This window comes from Haliaeetus leucocephalus, unplaced genomic scaffold (genome assembly GCF_000737465.1).
Source record: "Haliaeetus leucocephalus isolate CR32 unplaced genomic scaffold, Haliaeetus_leucocephalus-4.0 Scaffold373, whole genome shotgun sequence".
NCBI classification, from domain to species: domain Eukaryota; kingdom Metazoa; phylum Chordata; class Aves; order Accipitriformes; family Accipitridae; genus Haliaeetus; species Haliaeetus leucocephalus.
Genome location: NW_010972809.1, coordinates 6703614 through 6728161, shown reverse-complemented (window position 1 = coordinate 6728161; position 24548 = coordinate 6703614). Strand labels below are relative to the sequence as shown.

The following is a 24548-nucleotide window of genomic DNA, read 5'->3' as shown; positions in this document are numbered from 1 at the left end:
TACATTTCTAGACAATTTGGGCTGAAGTAACATTTGTTAAGCAGAATGAAACAAAAACAGTGGCAAAGATGACATGACCTAGAAATCTCTCAAAAGAGATGTTATCAGTGTTATTTTGAAGGCTGCCTTCTCTTATTCTGGGGGCCATTTTTCATTCCATGGGGCCTGAAGAACGTCACAGTTCTAATTTCAACCTGTCTCGGAAGCATCCTGCACTCTTGTTGGTTTTGATACAGTGGCAGGAAGTTGAATCTTAGACAAAGATTATTTTTTTTTTAATACAGAGATGTTTGGTCATGTTCTGAATGATAGACGTGCTTTTTCTTTACTGTAGGTTATTGAAAACATGTTTTTTTGGTTCTTTGGAGATTATTTACTGGTATTTGAAGGTAGCAATGTAAGTGAAAGATCTCAGGGAAGAAAGTGCAAGAGGTAAAGCAGTTGCATCAATTAGATTGTATTTAGGGCATCTGACCAGCTCAGTCCTTCCCAGACTAGCTTGGTGAACTTGAAGAACTCTTTACATTGGAGGAAAAAAAAAAAAAGAAGTGTATTTTAAATAAGGTGAAGGATGGAAGGCACTGTTTTTTATTTAGTCTCTGAGTGGTTGGATGTGTGGTTCCCTTGTCTTTAGATAAGCATCAGATGTATGAGGATCATCGCCTTGATTTTGATATCAAACTGCTCAGAAATCACGAGGGCGATGAGGAACAGCCATGTGCAATACAGTAGAGTATAGGGTACATCTAGTGGTAAAGTGGAGAAACTTAGAATAATATGTGGGATTTGAAGCCAGAACCTGAACTTGATACTGTCAGATGATCTCTCTGGACTGATAATGCCCGGATTCATTGGCCTCCCCACTGCGTTTCCACAGGCGTGGAGATGTGAGGGAGGAGGAGGGTGTTTATACATGCACTGGATCCTGTGCTCAAGAATTAATCTTGATTTAGATGCTGGGACTTTCCCAACCAGGCCTCAGTGAAATTGCTTGCTGCTCCCCCTCTGGACATGCTGCTCCTTCTAATCAGACCTACCTGGCATAAACCTCTCTTGACTGAAAGCCAGGAATGCTTGTGCTGCCATAGTTATAAGGGAGAGGCTTAACTCTGGACCCTGCTCAGAGGCTGCAGATACACCCTTTCGTTCCACACCTTCCTTTTGCCTGGGCCTCTGAGCCCGGCAGGCCCTTTCTCTTAGGGATGTGGAGCACATCAGCAGCTGTGGAAACCCGGGCTGCAGCTACGGTGTGGTTTTTCTCCCCAGAGTTAAGAGGTGAGGGATGCTTCCTCTCCAAGAGCCAAAGTGGTGCTGATGGGGTTATCTGCATGCAAAGCAGGAGCTCCTGGTTTTGTTCATAATTCAGTGGGACCCGGAGCTGGGAGCAGCTGCTTCTTGCAGTTGCCTCTTTCAGGATGCTTTGACTCCTCGCTCTAGCCTTGAGCCAGCCAGTCAAAACCTGCCCACGTTCTGGTTTTGGCATTGAAGCTGTAGGCTGCCCTGTTTCGAGACCTCCAGAAAGCTTATATGATCAACATGCAAATCCTCTCGGCATTAAAAAAATACAGCAGCCCTTTTTGGAGATGCGGTAAAGACTGGGATGTGACCAGCAGGAGCTGCGTGTCACTTCATTAGGACACATGCCTTTTCCCCCCCACCATGAGTCACCTCCCTTAGGCACTGATCCAGCACCATCCGCGGGGAGAAAAAGGAGTAAGGTACTTGAGTTCTTTTTTAATTATTATTATTATTACAAAAGTCTCTTCTTCAATGAAAAGTAGCAAAGTATTCACTTGATACTGTTCTGGTGGAATATTCACCCTTCTGAAATCACGCTCTGCATTACAGTGTGGGGCTGAAAACTTTTTCTGCCCATTTGTTTTAAAAAAATTAAAAAGAAAGAAGCTCGGGGAATTCTTGTGCAGTATCATCTTAGTCATCCTGTTCACGTGACCATTAGAGGGGAGAGGAAAGTTGTGGCAGAAGAGGGGAAGTGGAAGGGGATTCTCACAGGGAAGACGGAATGAAAGGCAGTCAAGCACTTGAAAAATGTGATTTTGTCAAGAGAGCTGACTGGCACACAGTCCTAACACAGTTGGATCCTCTTGGCTCACCTGGGAAATTCCTTGCGTGAGGGGGAGGGAAGAGATTACAAGGAGAGCTTTTTCCTGTACAGCTGTGCTGCAAAAAGCATAGTGTGTAGCAAGCTATCTGCATTTTTTGCATAGCAGTTCTTAAACGCTAGTTTAGTTCAGAGGTGGATCAGACCTTGTTTGGAAAAGACTTAATTTCCTTTTTCCATTTCAGGATTATTCTTTACAAATTCTTCTGGCTCTCCATCTGGTCTCGTTTTAAATAGAGTTCCACCACTTTCTCTGTGAGGTTAAATGAGGCCAGCTAGCACTTAGTGCGAGGGAGTCCTCCCTAGTATTAGATCAAATTTTTATCTCCTTCCTTTCATCCTGTGTATCGTGGTTGCACTTTAGTGTTCCACCCTCAGTGCTGTCCAAGCGTATGTGTACATGGGTGCTGGGGATGCTAATAACAACAGAATCATAGAATCATAGAATAGTTTGGGTTGGAAGGGACCTTTAAAGGTCATCTAGTCCAACCCCCCTGCAATGAGCAGGGACACCTTCAGCTAGATCAGGTTGCTCAGAACCCCATCCAGCCTGACCTTGAATGTTTCCAGGGATGAGGCATCTACAGCCGCTCTGGGCAACCTATTCCAGTGTTTCACCACCCTCATCATAAAAAAATTTCTTCCTTATATCTAGTCTAATTCTATGCTCTTTTTAGTTTAAAACCATTACCCCTTGTCCTGCTGCAACAGACCCTGCTAAAAAGTCTGTCCCCATCTTTCTTAGAAGCCCCAGTTAAGTACTGAAAGGCCACAATAAGATCTCCCCAGAGCCTTCTCTTCTCCAGGCTGAACAACCCCAACTCTCTCAGCCTGTCCTCACAGGAGAGGTGTTCCATCCCTCTGACCATTCTTGTGGCCCTTCTCTGGACCTGCTCCAACAGGTCCATGTCTGTCCTGCGCTGAGGACTCCAGAACTGGATACCATATGAAGTGCAGGCTTCAGGGCTCTGTACCTTCCTAAGCTTGTCTGCAATTCTTGGGTTGCTCTGTAGGATGGCTCAGAGGCACAATTCATGGATTTAAATTAGAAAAAAAAGCCAAGTTTCATCCTCTGTGGCTCTGGCTCTCTGCTGAGCTGCAGTAGTGGTAACTTCAGAGCTGCTGGCACATGTTACTGTAACCTGCATCTGTGGCTGAATATGAGCATTTCTGTGCATGTCCTTATTTTGCCTTTTTTTTAACTACATTCTCACTTAAAGTGTTGAGTGTTTATCTTTATTTTGTGGAACTGATGAATGTCATATCATTTTCCTTTATCATTGTAAGATGCTGAAAGCCAGGCTGACTTATGAGCCTGGCTTTCGTATTCAAAGTATGCCAGTGTTGTCAGGCCAAAATATGTTGTTATAGTCACAATGGGAAAATAACTTCTAAGCACAGCTTTGTTCCTGTTCTCCTTGTATCTTGGCAGGCTAAACTGTGAGGTCGAGCATTTTCAGCATTACATGTAAGATCTAATCAAGGCAAACTCTTCTAAGGGAGTATAAGGCAACACAAATACTTGCCCCCCCAATTATAGTTAGGAAACTTTTTAAGTAAAAGGAGCCTTGGTGAAGGGAGTGTTTAACTTTAAAAGACAGATTGTGGATGTGGATGTGACTTGGCATCTGCTGCAGTTCAACCCAAGTTGTGTGATAAATGTTTTCTTGAGGCAGAATGACATCCATGTTGCAAAGTAAAAGAGAGATGGAGATTGTGTCTATCCTTTGTACTGCTTGGCTTTATCTTCCCGCTTATCTTGGGCTGTAAGGTCTAGTAATCTTTTTCCTCTCCACCCTTGACTTGATGTAGTGAAACTTGCTTAACCTGCCAAGGGAACAAACTTGCTGGCTGTAATGTGGACAGGTTGCGCCTCTGCTTAAGAACTCTGGAACCGGCTGCTTAGGTTTTGGATTTTTCTTTTTTCCTTAATGATGGCATGCAGAGAGCTATCACAGCCGCTTGATATTTGACCTACACAGTAAAAGTCAAAGGTGCAGTCAGGGTGTCTTCCTGTTTATAGCTTAATAGCTCGAGCTGCTTCCTTTGAAATATGCAAAACTAAAACACGAAGGGATTACCACATTCCTTGCTGTGGGTACGGATTCTGCTCTCGCTTTTAGGGCATGGCAAAAGCATGCACGTTGCAGGAAGGAGAACTGCAAGTTGGGGGCAGTCGATGACTTTGACACCAGATGTAGCAAAGCCCTGTCACTGTGGTGCTGCACCCACGTTAGCAAGCTGTGCCTCATTAGTATATGTTATATTGCAGACAAGGCTGGACTGCTTTTGGGACTTGCAGGAGCCAGTATGTTTGCATGTGTTAGGTCATACCAGGCAGAGGTGCCAGGTTGGACTGGCACGAACCTGGGGGTCTCAGCAGTTTCTCCTCTTGGTATGCTGTGGATGTGCCATCGCACCCCTCTCAAGTAGGAACAGCTCCATCAAAAGGCAGAGTTCAACAGGTGGACAAACAGCAAGGGGAGAGAACTTAGCCCTAAGGAAGCTGTTTTGCATAGGTAGCTACTAAACAGGAGTTCTGCATACTTGTTACTAGCAGAAAAGAGACGTTAAAAGAAAATAGGAACAAAAAGTCCCATGCTTAATGCATAGCAGGTTTTTTTGTTTGTTTGTTTTCTGGGTGAATGGGATTTAGCTTGACTGCTTTTGCTCTCTAGCTATCTGAAAAGTAACTGGCCAAGTAATATTAGCTATGCATCAGCCAAGCTCCCACGAGGTTAAGCATGCAGGCCATGTGTGTGTGTCTGTGGTCGGGGGACAGACAGGCACATGCAAAAGCCTCTGCCTCACTTTCAAGAGCTCAGTGAAACTGGAAAGCAGTCTTTACCAAAAAGAAAGAAAGAAGGGGGGGGGGGAAACCCCAAACCCTAACAAACCACCTTCCAGCTTTTGCTTTGCCTGTGCAATTGAATACTACGTTTTGTTGTTCCCAGATGCTTTTTGAGTTTTATCTTCAACCATTGTGGCCAGAAACCCTTTGAACAAGTAACTGGTTTCTTCTCCCTTATTCTTGCATGAATACAGACAACTGCTCCTCACGCTGTTGATTTATCACCCATAGGAAGCTCTAGCTAGCAGGAGAAGTTAGGTCAGTGCCATAGAGAAAGAAAAAAAAGACTAAAGAAAATGAGGCAGTACGGTACCTGCAGATGCCTTCCCAGCAGAGTTTGTGAGACCAGGTAGCACTGGATTCATGCAGATAAATCAGTCAGCTTTGGTGCCTATGGTGGCAGGGCTACCAGGGGGCTGAGGCAGGGGAGTGCACTGCGCTCCAGAGGCTGTGTCAGCGCTCCAACTTCTCCCTGGGTCCTGTCGAACCTGGAGAGAGCCAAACCCTCAGAGTTTCAACCTTCCTTCTGCTCCCAGTCAGGCAATCGGCAGGGAAAGAGGTCAGACAGATTCAGCAACGCTTCCATGATGCTGTGCCCAACCTGCTGGGCACGTCTGCACACAGATGCTCTCTCCTCCTCGAACCTCCAACAGTGTGACTGACAGGTGACACCAGTGTCCGTCCACCGTTTGTGTGACCAGTGAGGGTTACTGGGAGGCCGGGGGAGCCACGTTTTCCTCATGTGGACCTGGTCCTCTGAGCAGCCCCAGCCTTGCCGGGTGTTGAAAGCAGGCAGTAGCTGAACAGCCATTTTAATCTTGCATCGATTCTGGTACATGTGGTGCTTTTGGCTTGAGGCTGTTCCCGCATAACACCCTCAGAAGCCTGGCTGTAGTTTGAGACGGTAATTTAGATGCCTTTTTTTTTTTTTTTTTTAAGGTTCAGAGATGGTGAAAGGAAATGTTAAAAAAAGCACTGTGTTAAGGAGACAGTCCCCCCAGCAGCTCCGGTGGAGTCTGCCCGTGGGTCAGTTCGGTCCAGCGTGTTATCTTGAAGCATCATGCCCTTGGCATCCAAAACTAAAACGGATTTTATGTCATAACACCCAAGCAGTTATGAGGACATACGAGACTCTTCTAGGTTACAACATTCTCTCATGTTTGAACATGATAGCGTGCAGTCAAGTTAAATGGCACAGTCCTGAGCTGAGTTGTGGGTGTGACTTCTGAAGGATGTGCCCACATGCCATTAACATTGTCTCCCTTGTGCCGCTTTGAAGTCCGTCGAGTGGACAAAGGGCAACTCTCTCCTGCACTCCTATTTGTAGCTATTGGAAGCAAAAATTTTCATTGCATGTAGGAGTGCAAGTTTGATTTTTTCAAAAGCACTGCAAATTTGAAGAGAGGCTAAAAGCCCTACATTTTTTTTAAAGAGAAAATTTACAATTTGAGCTTTGAGTGCTCAGAAAAAGAAGCATGGGAGCAATACCTTTCATCTAACTGAAGGGAACTAGATGACAGTGTCTTCCTCAGGTTGCAAGTACAGAAAATCAAAAGGCAAAGTGGGTCAGCTGTATACAGATATTCATGAGATTGCTTCCTGAGCCGTTTTGTCCCTCTCCCCTTTCCACTGTCTTTGTGACAAGAAATAGTTGTTTTCCTGGGGAAGCAGGTTTGTGAACGTGCTTCGGCAATACAGAGTTTTGCAAGCCATACCTGCTGCAGCTGAACAGTGTGACCAGATATATCTCGACTTCAAAGTTGCAGTTGAAATTCGATATTGGGGTGCACCAATACATTAAGGATGAGAAGGAAACAAATGTATTTAAGAAGTGTTGCTCTGACATTGGCATATACAGATCCATCTGAAACTACAAAAGGAGAGCCAGCTGAAGATGGGACACTTTTTTTGCACTGAGAGAAATGGATGCTACGGTGCAGTCTTTTACTTGCTAGACCGCCACAAGACTGGGAGGCCGGGCGTGTAGATTACTGTGCAGTATTAGGCAGAAGCAGGGCCTGTTGGATGGTGGGGGACGGACACGGTGCTGATGGGGCTAGATGGTAGCAGGGCAGGCGCCGAGCCGTGGGGCTGGGGCGTGGGGGAGAGCTGCCGGGCTCCCTGCCGTGGCCCCGCAGGGTCATGGGCGCCGCAAACGGCCCGTGCTGGATCGTGCCCCAGCTGTTTTTCAGAAGTTCAGTCCGGTTTATGGGATCTCTGCTGGTATCCTTTAAAGGCAAACCTTAGAAGTGGTGTTGGCATTAAAATTTACGCAGACTTTCCTCTCCGATTTGCCTGCTAACAGTGTCTTCTTCCCCCTCCTGTTCAGGCACATGAAGATTCACGAGAAGGATCCGAACAGCACAGCGAGCACAACTCCCCCGTCGCCGCTGAAGCGCAGGCGATTATCTTCGAAACGAAAGTTTAGTCACGATGCTGAGATGGACAGAGAGGAGAGGACGCCTGCAAAAAAGGTTCTTTATGGGGCATGAAGCAAAAGATGTTCCTGGCTACCTCCTAAACTGTCAGCTGTTGAGTTCATGCAGTCAGCACAGAAATATTAAAATGTGGGCTTGTGACAGACCTGTATATATCTTAAGATGCCATGCTTTCCCTGTGCAGCCAACACTGTTGTCTGAGATTGAAAATGAGTTTCTAATTTCAGAGATAGAAAGAATTCAATTTGTTTAATTCTTTACTGTTTAAATTTTTGGATTTGCATATCATTTATATTAGATAATTGATGTTGGATGACAAGAGGATGAACTATTCTTTTGCTACTGCAGCTTTTCCCCTAGTTTTGTTTTCTCCCATTTAATTCATAGTAGTCTTGCAGGATAGTGTTTTGAACTTTTAAAAAAACAGTGTTTACTTCAGAAGCAGCAACAGCTTAAGTCTGTTTTTGTCTTGATCCAGAAAAAAAAAATAATAAAGTGTAGTACATTTCCCTTTCACAGTAGCATAATCCTGCATTATTGGAGTTGCAAGAGCAACCAGAAGATATGTATTTGAAGGCTAGACATTTCCATTAGGGTTTTATTTATGAAATATTTTAGTGCATTTCAGTCATTTGTACAAAATGTACGGTGGCTGCCAAACTTAACTCGACCCTTTCCACTTACTATCTCTAAATGGCAAACTAGTAGCAGTTTCATTTAGCTCAGTATTCCTTGTTACATGCATGCTTTTCTTCCTGTAATCAGAAGAGGGCTATAGAAAACATGCAGAAGTTTATTGCTTTTCCCTGGACCACTTGAGTTAGCAGTTGGCAGTATCTTCAGTGGCATAAATAATTTAGGCTGACAGCTCGCCTGGCTTTCTGAAGGGGGAGGAATGCTAGTTCAGTGGTATATAAACATACGGGTTTATAAGTGTTCAAATCGCAGTTTCTCATTAGAACTGCTGTATCTGTGACTTAGCTGCGTACTTTATCTCCTACTGAGCCTCCTTTTCTGTCATGCACCTTCTCACACACACGCAGAGGCTCTGTCACTTACCCTCTCTGTTGCTGAAATGAGTAATTTCTGGTCACCTGCAGCAATGTTAGGGATGAAGCCTGCTACTTTGTTTTTGAGAGAAGGACTTTGAATGGATTGCATGTTTAGTTAGTTGGTTAAGATTTGGTCTAGTGAAGTTTTTTCCCCTTTCTCTGAAGGTTGTCGAAGATGGTCACTCCGGTGAAGGGGATAAGAAGGCTGAGGAGGAAGTTTATCATTGTCCAGTGTGTTTCAAAGATTTTTTTTGCAAGTATGGGCTGGAGTCCCACATGGAGACACATCCAGATAATTCGCTGAGGTAAGAAATAGTCCTAAGAGTGTTTCTGGTCACCAGATGGCCTGAGGGAGCCTGCTGGGGAGAGGTACAGCCATTCAGCCCCCTGCACTGCTGACTGCCCCTCTTTGTGATTTTGAACAGGTTTTTAAATGTTTCTGCCTCATCTTGTGTCACCAGGGTGCTGTAGGGCTTAATTTTACTGTTTTTTGCAAATACAGGAAATCTTGCCAGTTAATAACTGGGAATGTTTTTAGAAGAAATTAAAGCACCTCTTCCTCCCCTCCAAACCCATCACTGTTTTTACACAAAACTGTAAAATGCCAACATAGCAAAATTTTAACAAGTTAGACTAAAGATGCTTAAAACATGAAGCAAAACTTGATAGAAGTATTCAGGTACCAACCTATGAGATTATTCCACTTGGGGAGAAGAAGGCAGCTGAATATAAAGGTTTTGTTGTCTGTCCTGGGAGTGAGTGAAGACAGATGAATTTCTGGTTCCAGACTTTCAATAAAATGTGTTACGCTTTTCTGCCTGTTGAGGTTAGGGAATGATTTGGATTTTGGCTTAAATCAGCTTCTCTTAACAAGGAAAAATTAGTTATTAATTATTTGGGAAGGTGCTTGGGTGTTGTGTTTTGGTTCAAGTAATTGCCCCTGGGACTCCTGATACTTTTTTATTTCCTGTTTTTTACCATAGAAAAATGTAGAGCCAGGTATATGAAGATATAAAAGAGATATTACAAGTCTAGTTTAAACGGGTAGGAAAGCTGCTATTTTAGAAATGGAGATTATCCATTTGCAGAAGATTGTCATTGTTTTAAGCTTATTTTGGGACATTGGACTCCAGTGATCTTTTCGGAATGGTGCAGAATTCAGCATCTTGAAGTGTCAACACTCTCTCCTGAATACAATTTCTTAATAGAATGGGATGGCTCTGCTCCATGCCATTTTATTAAATGGAAATAATTGTATTAAATTTTCCAATTTTTTTTATTAGAAAAACTTGGTAAATATGTGTAAAACCAGTTTTAAAGGCATTTAAGCGCTGTAATTATTGGGGAAAGGATTTGGAAAGGTCTTTCTTAAACTTGGTCCAACAAATAGTAGTTAATTAAATGGAGTTTGCTGTTTCCGAAGTAAATGAAGTAAATGTTCATTAAAGAGCAAAACTGAAACAGTTGTTCTCTGGTAAGAGCTCTGCAACCCCCACAGAAGGGAGTCTGAGATAATTTTGCCATACAGTTTACACTTTAGAGAAAGCAGCTGTCATATTAGGCTTCTTCTGGCATTAGCCTCATTTTGAAGCTTCTATGAAGATATGACCTCTTTGCAAAGTTATATGCCATGGACCTGAATGGAGAGGTGGATTCTCTTGCTTTGACTGCTGGATAAAAGATAACAGAATACCCTTCTAGCTTGGCAGCTTTGCAGTCTGCTGCGGCAAGGCAGAAAGACACACTGGCTGGGCAGACATGCTGTTCCTCTTCATGCAAGTCTTTCTCTAGGATTAGGACGCTTGCTTTTGGGTAATATTCTCCTGAAATGGATTTTGCTACCCTTGATTGTATTGAGCAACAAAGACTAAAATGTGTCCTTCAATCAAAACCATGATTGTCAAGCTCTGTGGGCACGAGTTAAGGGTGGTGCTGAGTTGCTGGTCTTTATGGCCTTGTCTGGGTGATGGTAAGGGGGGGGGGTGTCAAATATTTGCTTTAGCAATTTAAGACACGTCAGTGGAGATAGGACAGGACAAGGAAGCTGTGGTTCTCCCTGGTCAGCTAACATATTCAAATACAACTTGCCCTGCCTATCTGGTTTAAAACACACCTTTTGTCCTAGTCTAGACAAGTCAAATGACACTGTCTGCTTGGCCCAACCTAACAGAAAATCCTCTGGTAAGCAGAGCAGTCTGGGCTGCTGTTAAGGTGATGTTTTCATCCCAAAGGAAATAGGTTAAAATCCTTGGCAGGCAGGGGCTGTAACCCTCTGGTTTCCCAGGGTTCTGCAAGACTGTTTGTGGGATTCAACAAGATACACTGAATGTGCCATGCCATTCTCAGTCCTGAGTTCAGGTGACTGAAATGATTCCTCTTGGTGAGGCTTAGGGGTGTTTTTCTGAGTGAGAGAGATGAAGAAAAGAAAATATTTTGCTAGAGTATCAGAGCAGGAGGCACGTGTGTATGGGTGTGCTCGTGGCAGGGGAGCAAACTGCAAAATGTTAGAAGGTGTTCATCAAGTCCTGGTGTTTCCTTATTGTAGAAGACGAGGAGGAAGAACGCTCCTTAAAGTTCAAACAAAAAAGCATAGCAGCTGTGTTATGAGCAAAGGGCAGGGAGCAGAACACCCTCAGTCTCTTTTTATTGCAATATTGTAAAAGTAGAGTCACTTCATCAGGACTTCTGTGATGCAGGTATGAGATTTTGTGCATCCCAAAGCCAGGTGCTCTAGGTCTGGCAGTCGGTTTGGAGCTACGGCTTTAGGTAGCCCAGCACAGACTGTTTTGTCATGGCCAAAAATAAGTGATGCTCGATCTGCCTAGCCGTGCCTTTCTTTGTAAACCACAGGGCAAACATCCGACTCCTTTTTGTTCCCCCAGTAGTTAGTATGAAAATGATCCAACCTAAATGATGCTATGGTTCTGTGATTGCAGACATGTCTCTGGACCGGTGCAGCAGCCTGCACTGCCTTGACGGTGGTACCAACCTCCCTTCAGGGGTGCATCCCCAGCAGCAGCAAAGTGCCGGGGTGGGCACTTGGGAGCTTCTGCCTGGCTTCCTTGTGGTCCTTTAATCCTGCCATTGTAGTGCTGTTGTGTAAATACAGCCTCTTGCCCCCAGAGCTCTCTGTTCTGGCCCGGCTCTGCTAAGCAGCAGCAAAGGTAAGGCTGTCTGGCAGCCCTCGGATCAGTATGTGAGCAGCTAATTTACAGGGTGGGCCATTACCCTTCCAGATACTGTCAAATGAACAACTTTAAATCACAGGGTTAGTTGTTCAAAGTCAGATGAAAAGACACCCGGCATTGTTTTCCCCAATACTGCTTTTTCATGTAAAGCCCCAAGCGGTGGGGGGGTAGGGGGGGGGAGCACCTCATTGTTTACTTGCAGCAGAATAAACAATACTTAATCCACTGATTGTGTGAGAGGGGCTCCTGCTTGGGAGAGTATCTCTTGATTATGTAAAATCCTAAATCGTGCATCTTTGTCTCCTAATTACGGTAAGAACTGCCCTGCTCTTTGGAGCAATAATAGCGCCCTTTGTCCCGCTGACAATGGGCTGTGGCACTGCATCTCCTTCATGGCATTACCCCCTCTGGTCAGTCTCTGTCCCTTTGAAGCCCTGGGACCTGCACCCTAATTAGTGACATGAGCTGGTCCCAGCAAGGTTGTCTGCAGTCCCCGTTAGCAGTGGGAGGTGGCCCAGGGGTGCTCTCTGACCTCCCTTGCCTCTCTACCTGGATTATTTAAAGACGAAGTCTTGTTTCCCTGCAGCTGGGGCCTCAGGGCACTGTCTATTTTGGTGAGTTTGTATCTGAGTGTTGATATAATTAGCAGAGCGCTGAAATGCTGTGCAGCCAATAGGGAAAATGAGAAACCTCGTGGAGCGGGGTAACTTCTCTGGAAACTTCTGTGGCGGAGGGTTGCTGTCAAACATGGTAATGTGCTTGTAAAGGTCGCCTGACAGACAGCTCTGAGCAACATCAGCAGTGCAAGCAAAGGAGACATGAGGATTTCCTGGGGAGAAACCTCTCGAGGCGCTATGTGAGGGTTCTCCTCTTTCCTTTGGCAAGTACGATGGAATAGACTTAAAGTAAAATGTGTGGCTTTTAAAAAAGTACATGCACTATAACATTCCTCTGTTAGTTTTCATCGCAACCAGAGCATACCCTTTATATTTCCTCTCCTTCTCCTCCAGGAGGCTTCTTACAGTACTTTGTACCAACAGCTAAAGTTTTTTTAATTTTTCCTTCCTCACAGCAGCAAGGAGATATTTGTGCTGCCTCTCATGCCCGTGCGTCTTCCTAAGCAGAGGAGGAGGGAGGTGGTGATGGTGTTGCAGTTACCTCCTTTCTTACAGACATATTTCAACATCAGTTCTCAGTGAGGATAGTTGTGCAGTCTGAACATGGTAAAGGCCTGGATCTTAATGAGTGTTACGGGAACTTTCTGATCACATTTGGTTCAGTGTGGCATTTCCCTCAGTTACAGGATTTGTGTCTGCTGATTTTTATAGGAGACAAGAAATAAATAGACATAGCAGAGCGTGAAAGACACTGACTGCCTCAGTCACTGAGCTGACCTGGTGACCAGAACCAGTAGATGCCTGTTGCCATGAATGGATTCAGGGTAGATTAAGTTTTTGACCTTTTACAGAGCATGTCCAAACAGTGATATAATATATTAAGCTTTGAAACTTGCCAAATCCCAGGCATATTTTCACAAGGACAGCAAAAGCAGTTCTCTTGCCCCAGGGTAATGTGCTTCTGTAGAACTTCCAAACAAAGAAAACCAAAAGCCATTCACAGTCTACCTTGTTCTTCAAAACAGCCTACCCAAGTTTTGCTGAAACTTGTAAAGTCAAATTGGCTAGAGGTTGAACGCCACCATGGAAAGCTGTTGTTTTGAACAGTTTGATCGGTAACAAGCATAGTAAAAGAAGAGCTCAGGTCCTGGAATGGAAAGTGTCAGGACACCCCGACCATTGGTGTCTGTTGTCAGCTGCCTCCAGTTTTGCCAGGGTAACCACTGTAAGCTCTTGTTTCTGAAAACACTCCCAGGTGGAAGATGCTATGGTTGTGGCTTGGTGTTACCTGGCTTCACTCAGAAGGAGTGGACAACTTAAATGCACTAGGAATGGTCTCCTGGACTCTGGGGGTAAATTGTTTCACAAGGTGTCATGTGCAGCTTGCGAGTCAGTCGGGCTGGTCACCAGGTTTCCCCCTTTTCCAGCACATGCCCGTTCTTCAGTGCATGGTGTTAGGTGGTGGGATGCTGCAAGGCACCTGGACCTACGTCCCAATCTTAAATCATTTTAGCCAATGCACCTGAGCAGCCCTGTTTAAGTCAAGACAAAAGGAAGTGGGTTTTGAGTCAAAATGATTCCAGCTACCTAGAATGTTACATGTTTATTGCCCAGTTACTGTTCTTGAGGGCAGCTCTGTACATCGGCTTTGGGGAGATAAAATAGCCAAGAAAATAAATTAATGCAAATTTAGAGTGTACAGAGATTATTTCAGTCATTAGCACCAGTAGAAAAGACTAGTACAAGACTAAGTTGCATACAGAGCAGCAATGTGCCTGAGTAAAAGTACGTTGTACAGGATGTAAAAGAAAAAACACCAGAAAAAGCCCCTTAAGTTTCATTCCTGTTTTTGCCAATGCCTACTCGAGCAACTTCAGGAATTCACTTTCTATTTTTTCTCTCCTTATATAGTAGGGAATAAGCCTGCTGACTTCGTTTTTGTGAAGCATGTAGCTTTCTACACGTGGTCAGCCTTTTGTGGGAAGAGGGTGTTAGGGACATTGCAAACTTAGAAGAATGAATGTGTTGGAAAACTAAATGTTGTTTGCAATTTATATTACTTGTGAGACAAAACTACAGGTTCGTGGTGGGAAGTTTTCTCCTAGTAGTTGACACTACTGTTACTGGAAGCAACTTGAAGCATGAATGACGAGTAGTCTTCATGCAGCATTGTGAAATTTCATACTACTTTTCCATCTCTGTCACAACCGTTGGTGTGCACATAGATAAGCTCATTCCTTGTTAGCACTTCAAAATATGAAATGTTGTGCTTTTTTAATGCAGCTGGATAATTCTGAGGTGGTTGTATCCTACACGATCATTGAGTACAAAGAGAGAGATGGAGAGCACTCCAGCATAGACATGTTCATGGACCTACTTGACCTTTGGTTTTGGCACACTATACTTTGGCCCTGATACTTCCCTTCTTAGTCATTGTTTGAGATTGTGCTAGCAAGGATAGTTTAGGTAGGAACTGCTGCTAGAGTTACTGAGTACTAAGAGAGTCGATGCTACAAGACTGGTTATAGCCAAGGATGGAGGCGCACAAGGGTCAGTTGTGTGGCATTGCTGATTCGGCTGACTCTCCTGCTCTGCTCTGCTCTGCAAGTTGCTCGCTCAGTGTCTTGATAGGAACTAGGAACTGAATCCTGGTCTCTGTTGGCAGCAATTTCAGTGCAGGAGCAATTCCATGAGCCAGCTGGTGATGGTGAAATGCAGCTCTGGTAAACGCTAAGACCAAAAATACGCTGTGGTACAATGCAGCTCTTAGTGTTGATAAGGCAGGGGAGAGGATATGCAAGCAAGCTGGTGAATGCATCCTTTTACTGAGCAAATGGAGAAGTAAAATCAGTGGGTTGAGCATCTGTCTGTGTACGCTGGCTTGCAAAAGCAAACCAGAACTGTGTTTTAAGTGCTTTCTGAAGTTTCTGTTCAGAAAAGAGATGGGAAACATCTGAAGAGCAGCACGAGTCTAACACTGGCCTAGAAGTGGTCACCTCACATCAGGGAGCTCATTGTGCGAGGAGACTGGGAATCCGGAGCAGCCGGGTAAAAGTATCAGATAGTGAATGGATGCAGGGAGTGATACCCTCATGTGAAACTGTGTGGTGTGTCACATGGTGTTGAATATCTTAGCTCGGTTGCAAGAATAGAAAGTGGGTAAAATGCAAAGAGGACTGTAGAGGAAAGCTTGTAAAAGGGAATACAGGAGGGAAAGAGGTCTGAGCTAAAATAGGTTATTAGCATGCCTGCCTGATCCTGATGACTGGGGTTTGTTTATATGCAGGCTCTCTCAACGTGCTGGCTGCTGCTTATTGTGTTAGTAGTCAGTCGGCATGCTCAGCATAGCTTACCTGCAAATGTAGATAAGGGCAAGGGTGTTCAGTCCAGATTCGGCTGCACCTATTTGCAAGCTCTGTTGTCATCAGTGGATGGTTATAGGATAGACAAGCGCCTGTAGATGTATTTCTTCTTATGTTACTTGTGAAAAATTTTGGTGCTTTTTAACATGGTAGACACAGATTTTTTATTTTTTTTAACTCTTGCTACTAATTTTAAAACTACACAAGTACTTGGCATCCATATTTGAAAGATGTCTTAGAAGGCAGGAATAGCTTTCCTTTTCTTACCTCGAAAGAATACCAGAAGGTCCACTTGAGTTTGTGTGCACAAACAATGACTTTTATTCTGGATGCTGTGCAGCTTCCAGTTTTGGTAGCTGTAGAGGACTGCACTGGTCATGCTTTTTTTTTTGACCAGGTATGCTTGCCCTAATTATTAAACTCTTCATTGTTATTTATGTTGATCTTCAGTACAGCTCTTGCTCCGTGATTCTGTCCAGCCAATTTCTTGACACTTCTGGTTTTTAAAACTTTGACCTTTATTAAGTAAAAAGGTCATTATGAGAAAATGAACTACTTTGTCTGTGCAAGTGTCTGCAGGCCATCTCCCATTTTCCCTTTATTTGTTCTTAGTTGCATGTTAATTCTGTTGAAGTAAATGGTAGAGTAAGCTACTGTTCCACTGGGGCAGAGGTATTTATATCTGGCACTGTTGAAGTGTTGCTGGTACATGCAATTCATTACAGTGTTGGGAAGAAGTGAAATCTTTTTTCCTGATCTTTCTTTGCTCACACACAAAGAAAGTTAAAAGATGGCACAGGATGGCTCATGGCTTTTTATTAAACCTTATAGCAGTTAACTTCATTTGAGTTGGTCTGATTGTGGGAGTCATGATACGCCGGTATGGACACTGGCTCCATGGCATGCCGACAAGTTTCTGAAGCACAACATCACCCCAGTTTATATCGAATCTGCCCTGGCTCCCACACGGTACTTTTCTCGCCTGGACCACAGCGCAGCTGTAGGAATGCACATAGCATTGTGTGTCCCTCTATTAATAGAAGGGCTGGTGCAGTGGTTTCAGCCTTCGCTGCACCCAAGGGTGGCTTCTTTGAGGGAGAGGATTAAAGGGAGCGACAGGACACATTGGTAACAAAGTCGGACAGCCAGTGGGGAGGTGGGAGGGAGGAAGAGTTAAAAGAAAAGTCCTGCCTTTGCTGCGGACGTGAAGCAGCATGCATTGAACTTCTGGTGAGCTGTGTCCGTCCCTGTACGCACTGGGAAAGGGGAGGGAAGTCTCTCCAGCCCGTTGTGCCTGGCAGGGAGTTGGCTCCCAGTGCCGCGGTGCTGCTTGCAGTTTCAGCGCTGACCCATAGCACTGGGCAAGGTGGAGGTGGGAGAGCAGCCAGTGCTTTGGGGTCAGACACACTGTGATGCTGTGGGGGAAGGAGGCAGGAACAGTCATCTCAGGACAGCGGGAGGACCCACAGAGATCCCCAGGAGGGAGGCGGGAGCAGCATTCAAAGCGCTGCTGCTTTTCCATCACTCATCTGTAGCAATTGGGAGAGATTAGTGCAGCTGTGGATGTTATTTCCCAGGGCCCTGGGTGTGGAGGCCAGGAAGGGTTTTTCATCCAAAAGGAGATGAGTATCTGGACCTGGGTGGGGTTGCACAGGAGCAGAAACCAATTTGCTCTCTCTCATTTCCCTCCCTTCGCCTTGCCCCAAAAGAAGTGAGAGAGAAGCGAAGGAATCCTTTCCTGAAGGGGAGTGTGTCTGTAAGGTGCTGGTTTTTCTTTCATAGATGGCGAAAGCCCTTATGTTTAGGACCATCCTTTCTCCTATCTCCCTCTCCTTGTCGGCCTCCTCTACAGCGCACGTTACCAGTGCGGAGGCTGGGAGCCTGCTCCCATCCCTGGTGTGGACATGAGTCAACAGCAGGGAATCGCCCATCTTTCTCTTCTGCCCAGTTGTCTTATTTTTAGGTCAGCATAGGATTTTCGTTGCTCTTAAGGAGAGCCGCATTAATTCTGCAGATATTGTGAGATGGAAAGGAGAATAATAAGGACAAAGGTAGAAATTTATGTACTTGGCTGTATTAGGGATTTCAGTGGGAGGAGTTAGATGACTTAATAACATAACTGTGTATTAATGACTTCTCTCAGGATATGTTCAATTCTTGTTTTGTTTTCCTTGCTCCTGTTTGTGGCAGTTGTTAAAGAGCACAGACAGGAAAGGAACAAAATGGTACCAGCCTTTTTATTTTAGATAAGGCCTAGAAATTAACACTGGTTTTATTTATCGACATCCACAACTTGGGCAACATAGTGTTAGTGAGCTGCATGGGTGAAGTCTTCAGGTTTTGGTCTACTCTTTTGTGCTTTCAGAAGTGTAAGTAGAAGAATGCTAAGTGTCACTTTCCTACCACCAGTCTCAGGTAATGCAGAGCATAGTGTTTATTTAATTTCTTGGTAACAGAATGATGAATATAAATATTTGGCATCTGCATCTTGACTACTGAAATACAAAATTTAGAAGGATTGAATGTTTGACTGCATTACCCTTAATGAAAATCAAGACTGATTAATTTTGCTTAAAATTTGGCTCTGCATTTCCTTTCTAAAATGTCTTTCCTTTTCTTAAAGAAAAAAGCTATTTCCATTGCTGACAGATTGGAATTGGCTCAGAGTGTAATGCAAAGCAACAGGCATCGCTTATGTAAACTTCTCTTACATAGGTGCTGCTTGTCATAAGTATAGCAAATCCTGGCTTGCTTCTTGAACAAGCTGCACAAAGCATTGACTATTTCTTAAAGCCTGTTAAAATGCTTTTATATCCTAATTAGCATTACAGTTTTCAAGAATACTAACTAATTTTAGTAGAAAGCTTTTTAATGGTGTGTTTTTACACAGAGACCTTGTCTGCCTTTTAAAAAAAATGCAAAAGGTGCACTGGTGTAGTAATAATTAAACAGACTTGCCTGGTGTGATATGTGACCTGAGCTCTAAGGTCAGCCTGGTCATTGCACTGTTGTCACATGATTATATTTCAGTTCTGCTCTTGGGTTTTAGCAGTTCTGTTTTCTCACCTGCTTGCTTTGTACACCTCTGCCCGTGAGCCAGAGCCCTAGTATTACGTGTGCATTGTACAGGTATGAATGACTCCAAAACATAAAGGCAATTGAGAATGAAGCTTGTTTTAAAGCGGTCTTAACTGCTAAAAGCAGTTTTTTTCCTTTTTACTTATAATTGAGTCTCTGTGCTTGGAACTGAACAGCTTTCTTCTCTCTGCTCTGTAATCATATTTATAGAAAAATGGAAAACTGTGGCCAAGACTAGCAATCACATGATAACACAGCAGCTTTTATTTGCTACATCTGGAAACTTACCTTGCAAGTAGAGTGCTTTTATCTTCACTCAGGTGTTGAGCCATTGCTCTGCCTGTTCTGCTAACAACCTCAGAACCTGTTCCTATCTCTGTTCTCTGCAGCCATACCATCCGTGTTTGACTTGGCATTACACATGAGCAGACTTGTGAAATTGTAAGGGGGGGGGGGGGGGGGGGGTTTTTTTTTTTTTTTTTTAAAGTTCATCATGAGGAAAGTATTACCATATGTTTCAGATGCTTTATTTGATGTGCTGGACTTTTCAGACTTTCCACAATTATTTAACTTTATGTTTTTTTAAAGCAATTTAACTAAGGTTTAAAAAAGTTCATATCACCTAGGATTTCTTTCTCTTGTCCTTCTTAGACTGTGGTTTTGGATTTAAAAGTACTGTAGCATTGACACTACCTAAAGATGGAGAATAGTACTGATGACAAAACAGAGAAATGAATTGTTAGGCTTCCTTAAAAAAAAGTAATGCTTCCAGTTAATGCATTGTTAGGCATGGCAGCTAACTCCATTTTAAATTAACACAAGCCTGCCTTAGTCAATGCAGCATGATGCTTGCCTTAACTAGTTAGGTTTTGAAGCTTAGTACCTGTTAGTTTTTCTTGGAGGTGGTACGCATCCCTATCTGCATCTGCATTGCTAATTGTATTCAAAGCTCAAGGCATGTCATTTGGGAGAAACTCTGGACTCCCCACTTGAGGTGAGGGAGGGGGAACTCAACAAACACACACACACACGAAAAAAAACGTTGTGCATACGCTTGGGCAAATGGGCCATGTATTTTAAATAGCTTGCATCCGTAGCGAAGACTGACAAGCCCAAGTGAGGTCTGCAGAGCGTGAGAGACCTCCCAAGCTGGCGGCGCGGTGGCACCCCTCAGCATCAGGAGCGGCTTTACAATGACCTCCCTTGTCCTTGGCCAGCGGCGTGGGCGCAAGGTGCCAGCGCAGGCGCCGGAGCCCGCCGGGCCGCCTGCTCGCCCGAGGTGCCTGCCCTGCAGAGGCAGCTCCACGCGTCACTCGGGGAGGGCTTTTCTCGGGCAGTTTTTGTTCCAGCTCTCCACGCTGTGGCCGCCGCTACAGGTGTGCCTGGACCGCGGAGGAAGGGAGGGCATCCACGGGTCCTCCTGTGCTCCAGCTCCTGTGTGATCCTGTAAACTGTGACACCAGGGGAGGGTGCTGAGCCAGGGCGCGGTGCGTTTAGATGCCTTGAAGTGCCTGCATCTTGAGATGCCAGGCGTGATTTATCTGGATGTTTCTTTTTTCAGCCAGGAGCTTCTTTTTGACCAAATGGAAAAAGAGCTTAATCCTTTTCCCTGCTTCTCTTTTTGCTTGCTGCTTCTTCACTCACAGCAAGGAAAATAAAAGGGAAGACTAAGGAGGAAAGAGAAAAATACAGAGGGGGGTTTAATTCTATGCATTGTAAAAGAGAGAAAGTACATATTCCTCTTCCAAGATACATTACTTTTGTTTTGGGGGAGGGGAGGCGGTTCCCTTTGCATGGAAAACACTGTTTTTAAATTGCAAATTTTTACTGTCCTGAGGCATAGTAGTTGATACAGGTGTACTGCGAAGGACTTTCACACAGGTCTCTGCTCTGAAAGATTTACTCTCAAGTGCAGCTTTTGATGGGAGCCCTAAATAAACCAGTGCTTAAAATCAGCGTGTCGCACAGCCAGTGGAGGTGAGGGAGCGTAAGATGGACGAAGCTCACCTCCCCGCTGTGTGGGGGGGCTGGCTGCTTGCCCAGGAGCGCTGGCTCCTGCTCAGCCCAAATCCTGAGGGTACCGTGGCAGGCGCCAGCTCTTCCAGTAGATCTGTGGTCCCATCAATGGTAACTGTGCCTGCCCTGTCACTCATGAGGGGATACAGCTGCTGCATTGTGTTGCTGGTCCAGGGGGGGACAGGCACATTGGGGACCCCAGAGCTGGCTCGGGACACCCTGAGGAGGGGGTCTGCATCCCTCTGCAGAGCAGCTGGGCCCACAGACCACCAGCGATGCTCCGGTGGTGCAGGAGCATTGCCTGCAAGCCCTTGTTGTCTGTATGCTGACGTACCAGGAGGAGTGTGCCAGGAGCACTGCTTGCTTTCACGCGAAGCGTTTTCATCACCTCTAAAAAAGAATTTATTTCAGTAGTCTGCAAGTTCTTCAGGTGACTGCTCTAACTCTTTAATGCCCTCCTTCCCCCAGCGGTTTTAGTGGTTGCGTGTTTTTGTTTTTGCTGAAGATGAAAGCTTTGCATCATGGAATAGGTGCTGCCAAGTGAGCTGGAGGAGAGCCGTAGATCCTGATGCTGCAGGAGTGCTACGTGTTGGCATTCCCCCACCATCACCAGAGATTGTCGTCACATTTAGCAGACCTCTTTAAGTAAACGTTTGCTTTATAAATGGCATTGGTTCGGTATTCAATGGGGTGCAGGGACTATGTTGGCTATAATTATAAAGGTAGGATGCAAGTGAATTGGCAGAGGAGATAAAACAGATTAAACCTCCAGTGCATAATATTTATGTCCCAGACTTCTGGGTACCGTGATAACAAAGGCCGTGTTACATATACTTCACACTTGCTTCTTTCACCACTCATAGACTATGCGTCGAAGTTGCTTTGTGGGTGACTTGGTTATCTCTTCATTTTCAGGGAATAAAAAAGGTCTCTGGAAGTTTATGTAGTGGTAAAAAGAACAACAATGGGAGTTTGTTAGGGACAGGACAGGGAGGGGGTGGTTTCAGGATTTTGTCAGAAGTCATTTCTAATTGCGGGATGTTTTTTTAATGAGTAGGCACATGTCCTTTTCCTTGATACGGAGGGCGAAGACAGTATGGGGAGAACTAAGGCAAGGGAAGACATGTGAAAAACTCCTAGTGCATATAATACTCTCCCTGACAAAAATCTGACTGCTTCACGTTCACTGGTGTTTGCTTCTGTGAAACCCATGCTTTGGTTGCAAGCTGGAACTGTAACCACAAGAAACCATGTTGAGTGAAACTGTATGTCACTTGCTGAACGCAGAGTGGACGTGACCTGTCACGCTTCAGAGCTCAAACACCAGATATTTAAAAGGCAGTGGGCTTGTTTGTTGACATGTTGGCCAAATGTTGCTGCATAGTCCTTACTGCCTGCAGCGTAGCTGCATTTCCGATACCTTTGATTGTTTAATGCAAGTCTGCTTTATGTGAGAAACTTTTGTTTAGCTGAATTTGAGATTTGAGAACTTAAGAAAAACAAGAAATCATAGCAATAAAGTGTGGGTAGGAAAAGACGTTGTTTCTGCGTTTTTCTTTGGGGCACACTGGCTGTGAAGGGGGTGTATGAGTGTCAGGAATGTTGACCCTGTTTCAGGTCTCCCTCCTCTGACCCTCCTCCCCTTCAAGGAGCACTAGTTTTCCTTCTAAAACAGTATATTTCTCATAACAGCTTTGAGAAAAATCAGTGAAAGTTTATGGAAAGGCAACACGAAGGAAATTCATACATGGGTATTTGAGTGGTGTGCAGTAGTATGTTTTAAGCAGTAGTTAAAAAAGGTGCTATTTATACATTTGCAGCTGCTTGCTACTTAAGTCTGATTTAGCCTCTCCTTGTCACTGTTTGTTTTTTTTTTAATTTCTTTTATTTTAATAGTACTTATTAATAAAAACAAAATCATGTAAAACCATTGAAATATTTTATGTTGGACAATGGGAAGGTTGTCAGAAGGCTGTGGTCTCAGCTGCCACTTTGCCGTCTGCCCATGTGGGACGCTCAGTTCTCATACGCTATGTTCTTTAAACTTCCAGTGAACTTAACAGCCAGAAACTGGTAGAAAGTGACTGTGATTGAAATGGCCTTTCTGTGGTGATAGGTTTTTGACATGCTGTGGCTTTGTTTTGCATTTAGCACGTTCTTAGTATCATGGGGTGAGAGGAAGGAGGCTGTCCTAATGCAAGAAGAATGCTAGTTCTTAAGCTTACAGCAGTCAGTAAGTCATTTCTATTTTATTCCTTTCCTTTCCAGGTGTGACATCTGTTGTATTACCTTTCGTACTCATCGAGGCTTACTGCGCCATAATGCAGTTATCCACAAGCAGCTTCCCAGAGATCCCATGGGAAAGCCTTTCATTCAGAACAACCCTTCGATTCCGGCAGGCTTCCACGACTTGGGATTCACGGACTTCTCCTGTAGGAAGTTCCCCCGCATTTCTCAGGTACTCTCTGTTCTTCATAGCTTAAGGTACCAGCTGATACAGTCCATGTCTTCTGAATTCATTGACAGACTTGTCCTTGATGAGGCAGAGACTGGGTGTAGAATATTTTGTGGGAAGCACATTACCACTGTCTGTGTAGGCTTCAAATACTTTCTTCCATGCCTTTTTCTTTTTTCATCTAAAGAATATTTGGGTTGTTTTATTTCAGCATTCCAGTGGATAACTATTGGTGTAAAGATCTATAAAAATATTTTAAAGGAAAATTTCGGTGGTACTAGATCCTTGCCCCTTCCAGCCTGCCCATTAGTTCTCTTCTCCCCAAAACCATCCCACATTTAAAATCAATAGGGAGGACACATTGTAAGCAAGACATTATTTAGTTTACTGTAATAAGGAGGTAGTTGTGGTGTGAAAGATGGTTTTCATGAGAACCTTTGCGAAGTCACCTTACTTACTCCCAGGCACCTTTCCACTACGTTTGTCACGTGAGTTCTGAAGGTTTTGCACCTTTGAGGGACAGTGGCTGGGGAAAGGCAGGGAGGTAGTCTGTAAATATTTTCTCAGAGCCATAAAGCTTTCTATTGGATGGTATTATTCCTCCCTCTGTCAAACCTTGCCTGCCTTAGTTAGTTTGGGTCTGGATGAAGCTGCTTATCTATTTAAAAAAAAAAAAGAAATCAATCAAAGCACAGTCCACCAGGACCATGCTTATTCAGTATGTCCACTTTTCTTATTCTGCTTGGATTAAAGCATTGATTTCCAGCTCTTCTGGCTGTAAGACGGTAGACCTGAAATTTGCTGCTGGTCCAGGGGTGCATGTAGGTCATTCTGTAACTCTAGTAGAGTTTTGGTGTAAAAGTTACAAAATGAGGAGAAGAGAGAACTTTTTAAACAACTTGGTTTTATTTCTTTTGTAATTATGGAGACATTTAAAGTTATTAAGGGATTTAAATGTTGGGACTTTTCCTTTTGTAATAGTTTTGCTTGCACTGTGAGTCAAGACCTGTGAAGTATCTGAACAGAGTGTGTAGAGTATATAAAGATCTTGCCAGCCCTCTACTTAATTTATCGCTTGCCCTCTTCTTTGATGTGGAACCTTTGCAACATGTAAGCTGTCTGGGTAGCATTTAAATACAGCATTTGGATTCATGATCGTTTTCAGGGACAGGTATAAAATCCATTTGTGAGCTTAGTATTTTTCTTGGGAGAATAAATGTAATCAGAGTTCACTAACCAAAAGCCTTTCTGCTTTGGGCTCTGTGTTTCATTGATTTGTTTTTGGGGGATATTATTTTGGTTGGTTTATGTTGTTTTGCCTTCCTGGATGCCTTCCCCCCCCCAGCCACCCCCCCCGCCCGCCCCGCAC

General features: G+C 44.2%; 1 protein-coding gene across 4 annotated transcripts in view; it reads left to right on the top strand.

Annotated features, from left to right (window-relative positions):
- RREB1 (ras responsive element binding protein 1) overlaps positions 1–24548 on the top strand; it is a 126439-nt gene that overhangs the window by 76326 nt on the left and 25565 nt on the right. For 2 of the 4 annotated variants that reach the window (XM_010573249.1, XM_010573252.1), the window contains exons 6-8: positions 7303–7447; positions 8629–8768; positions 22993–23182. In XM_010573249.1, coding sequence (XP_010571551.1) covers positions 7303–7447; positions 8629–8768; positions 22993–23182 — 475 coding nt within the window. Of the gene's footprint in view, positions 1–3043; positions 4642–5527; positions 5639–7302; positions 7448–8628; positions 8769–22992; positions 23183–24548 lie in introns of those variants that run through there. The other 2 variants (XM_010573251.1, XM_010573250.1) reach the window with 2 other exon arrangements.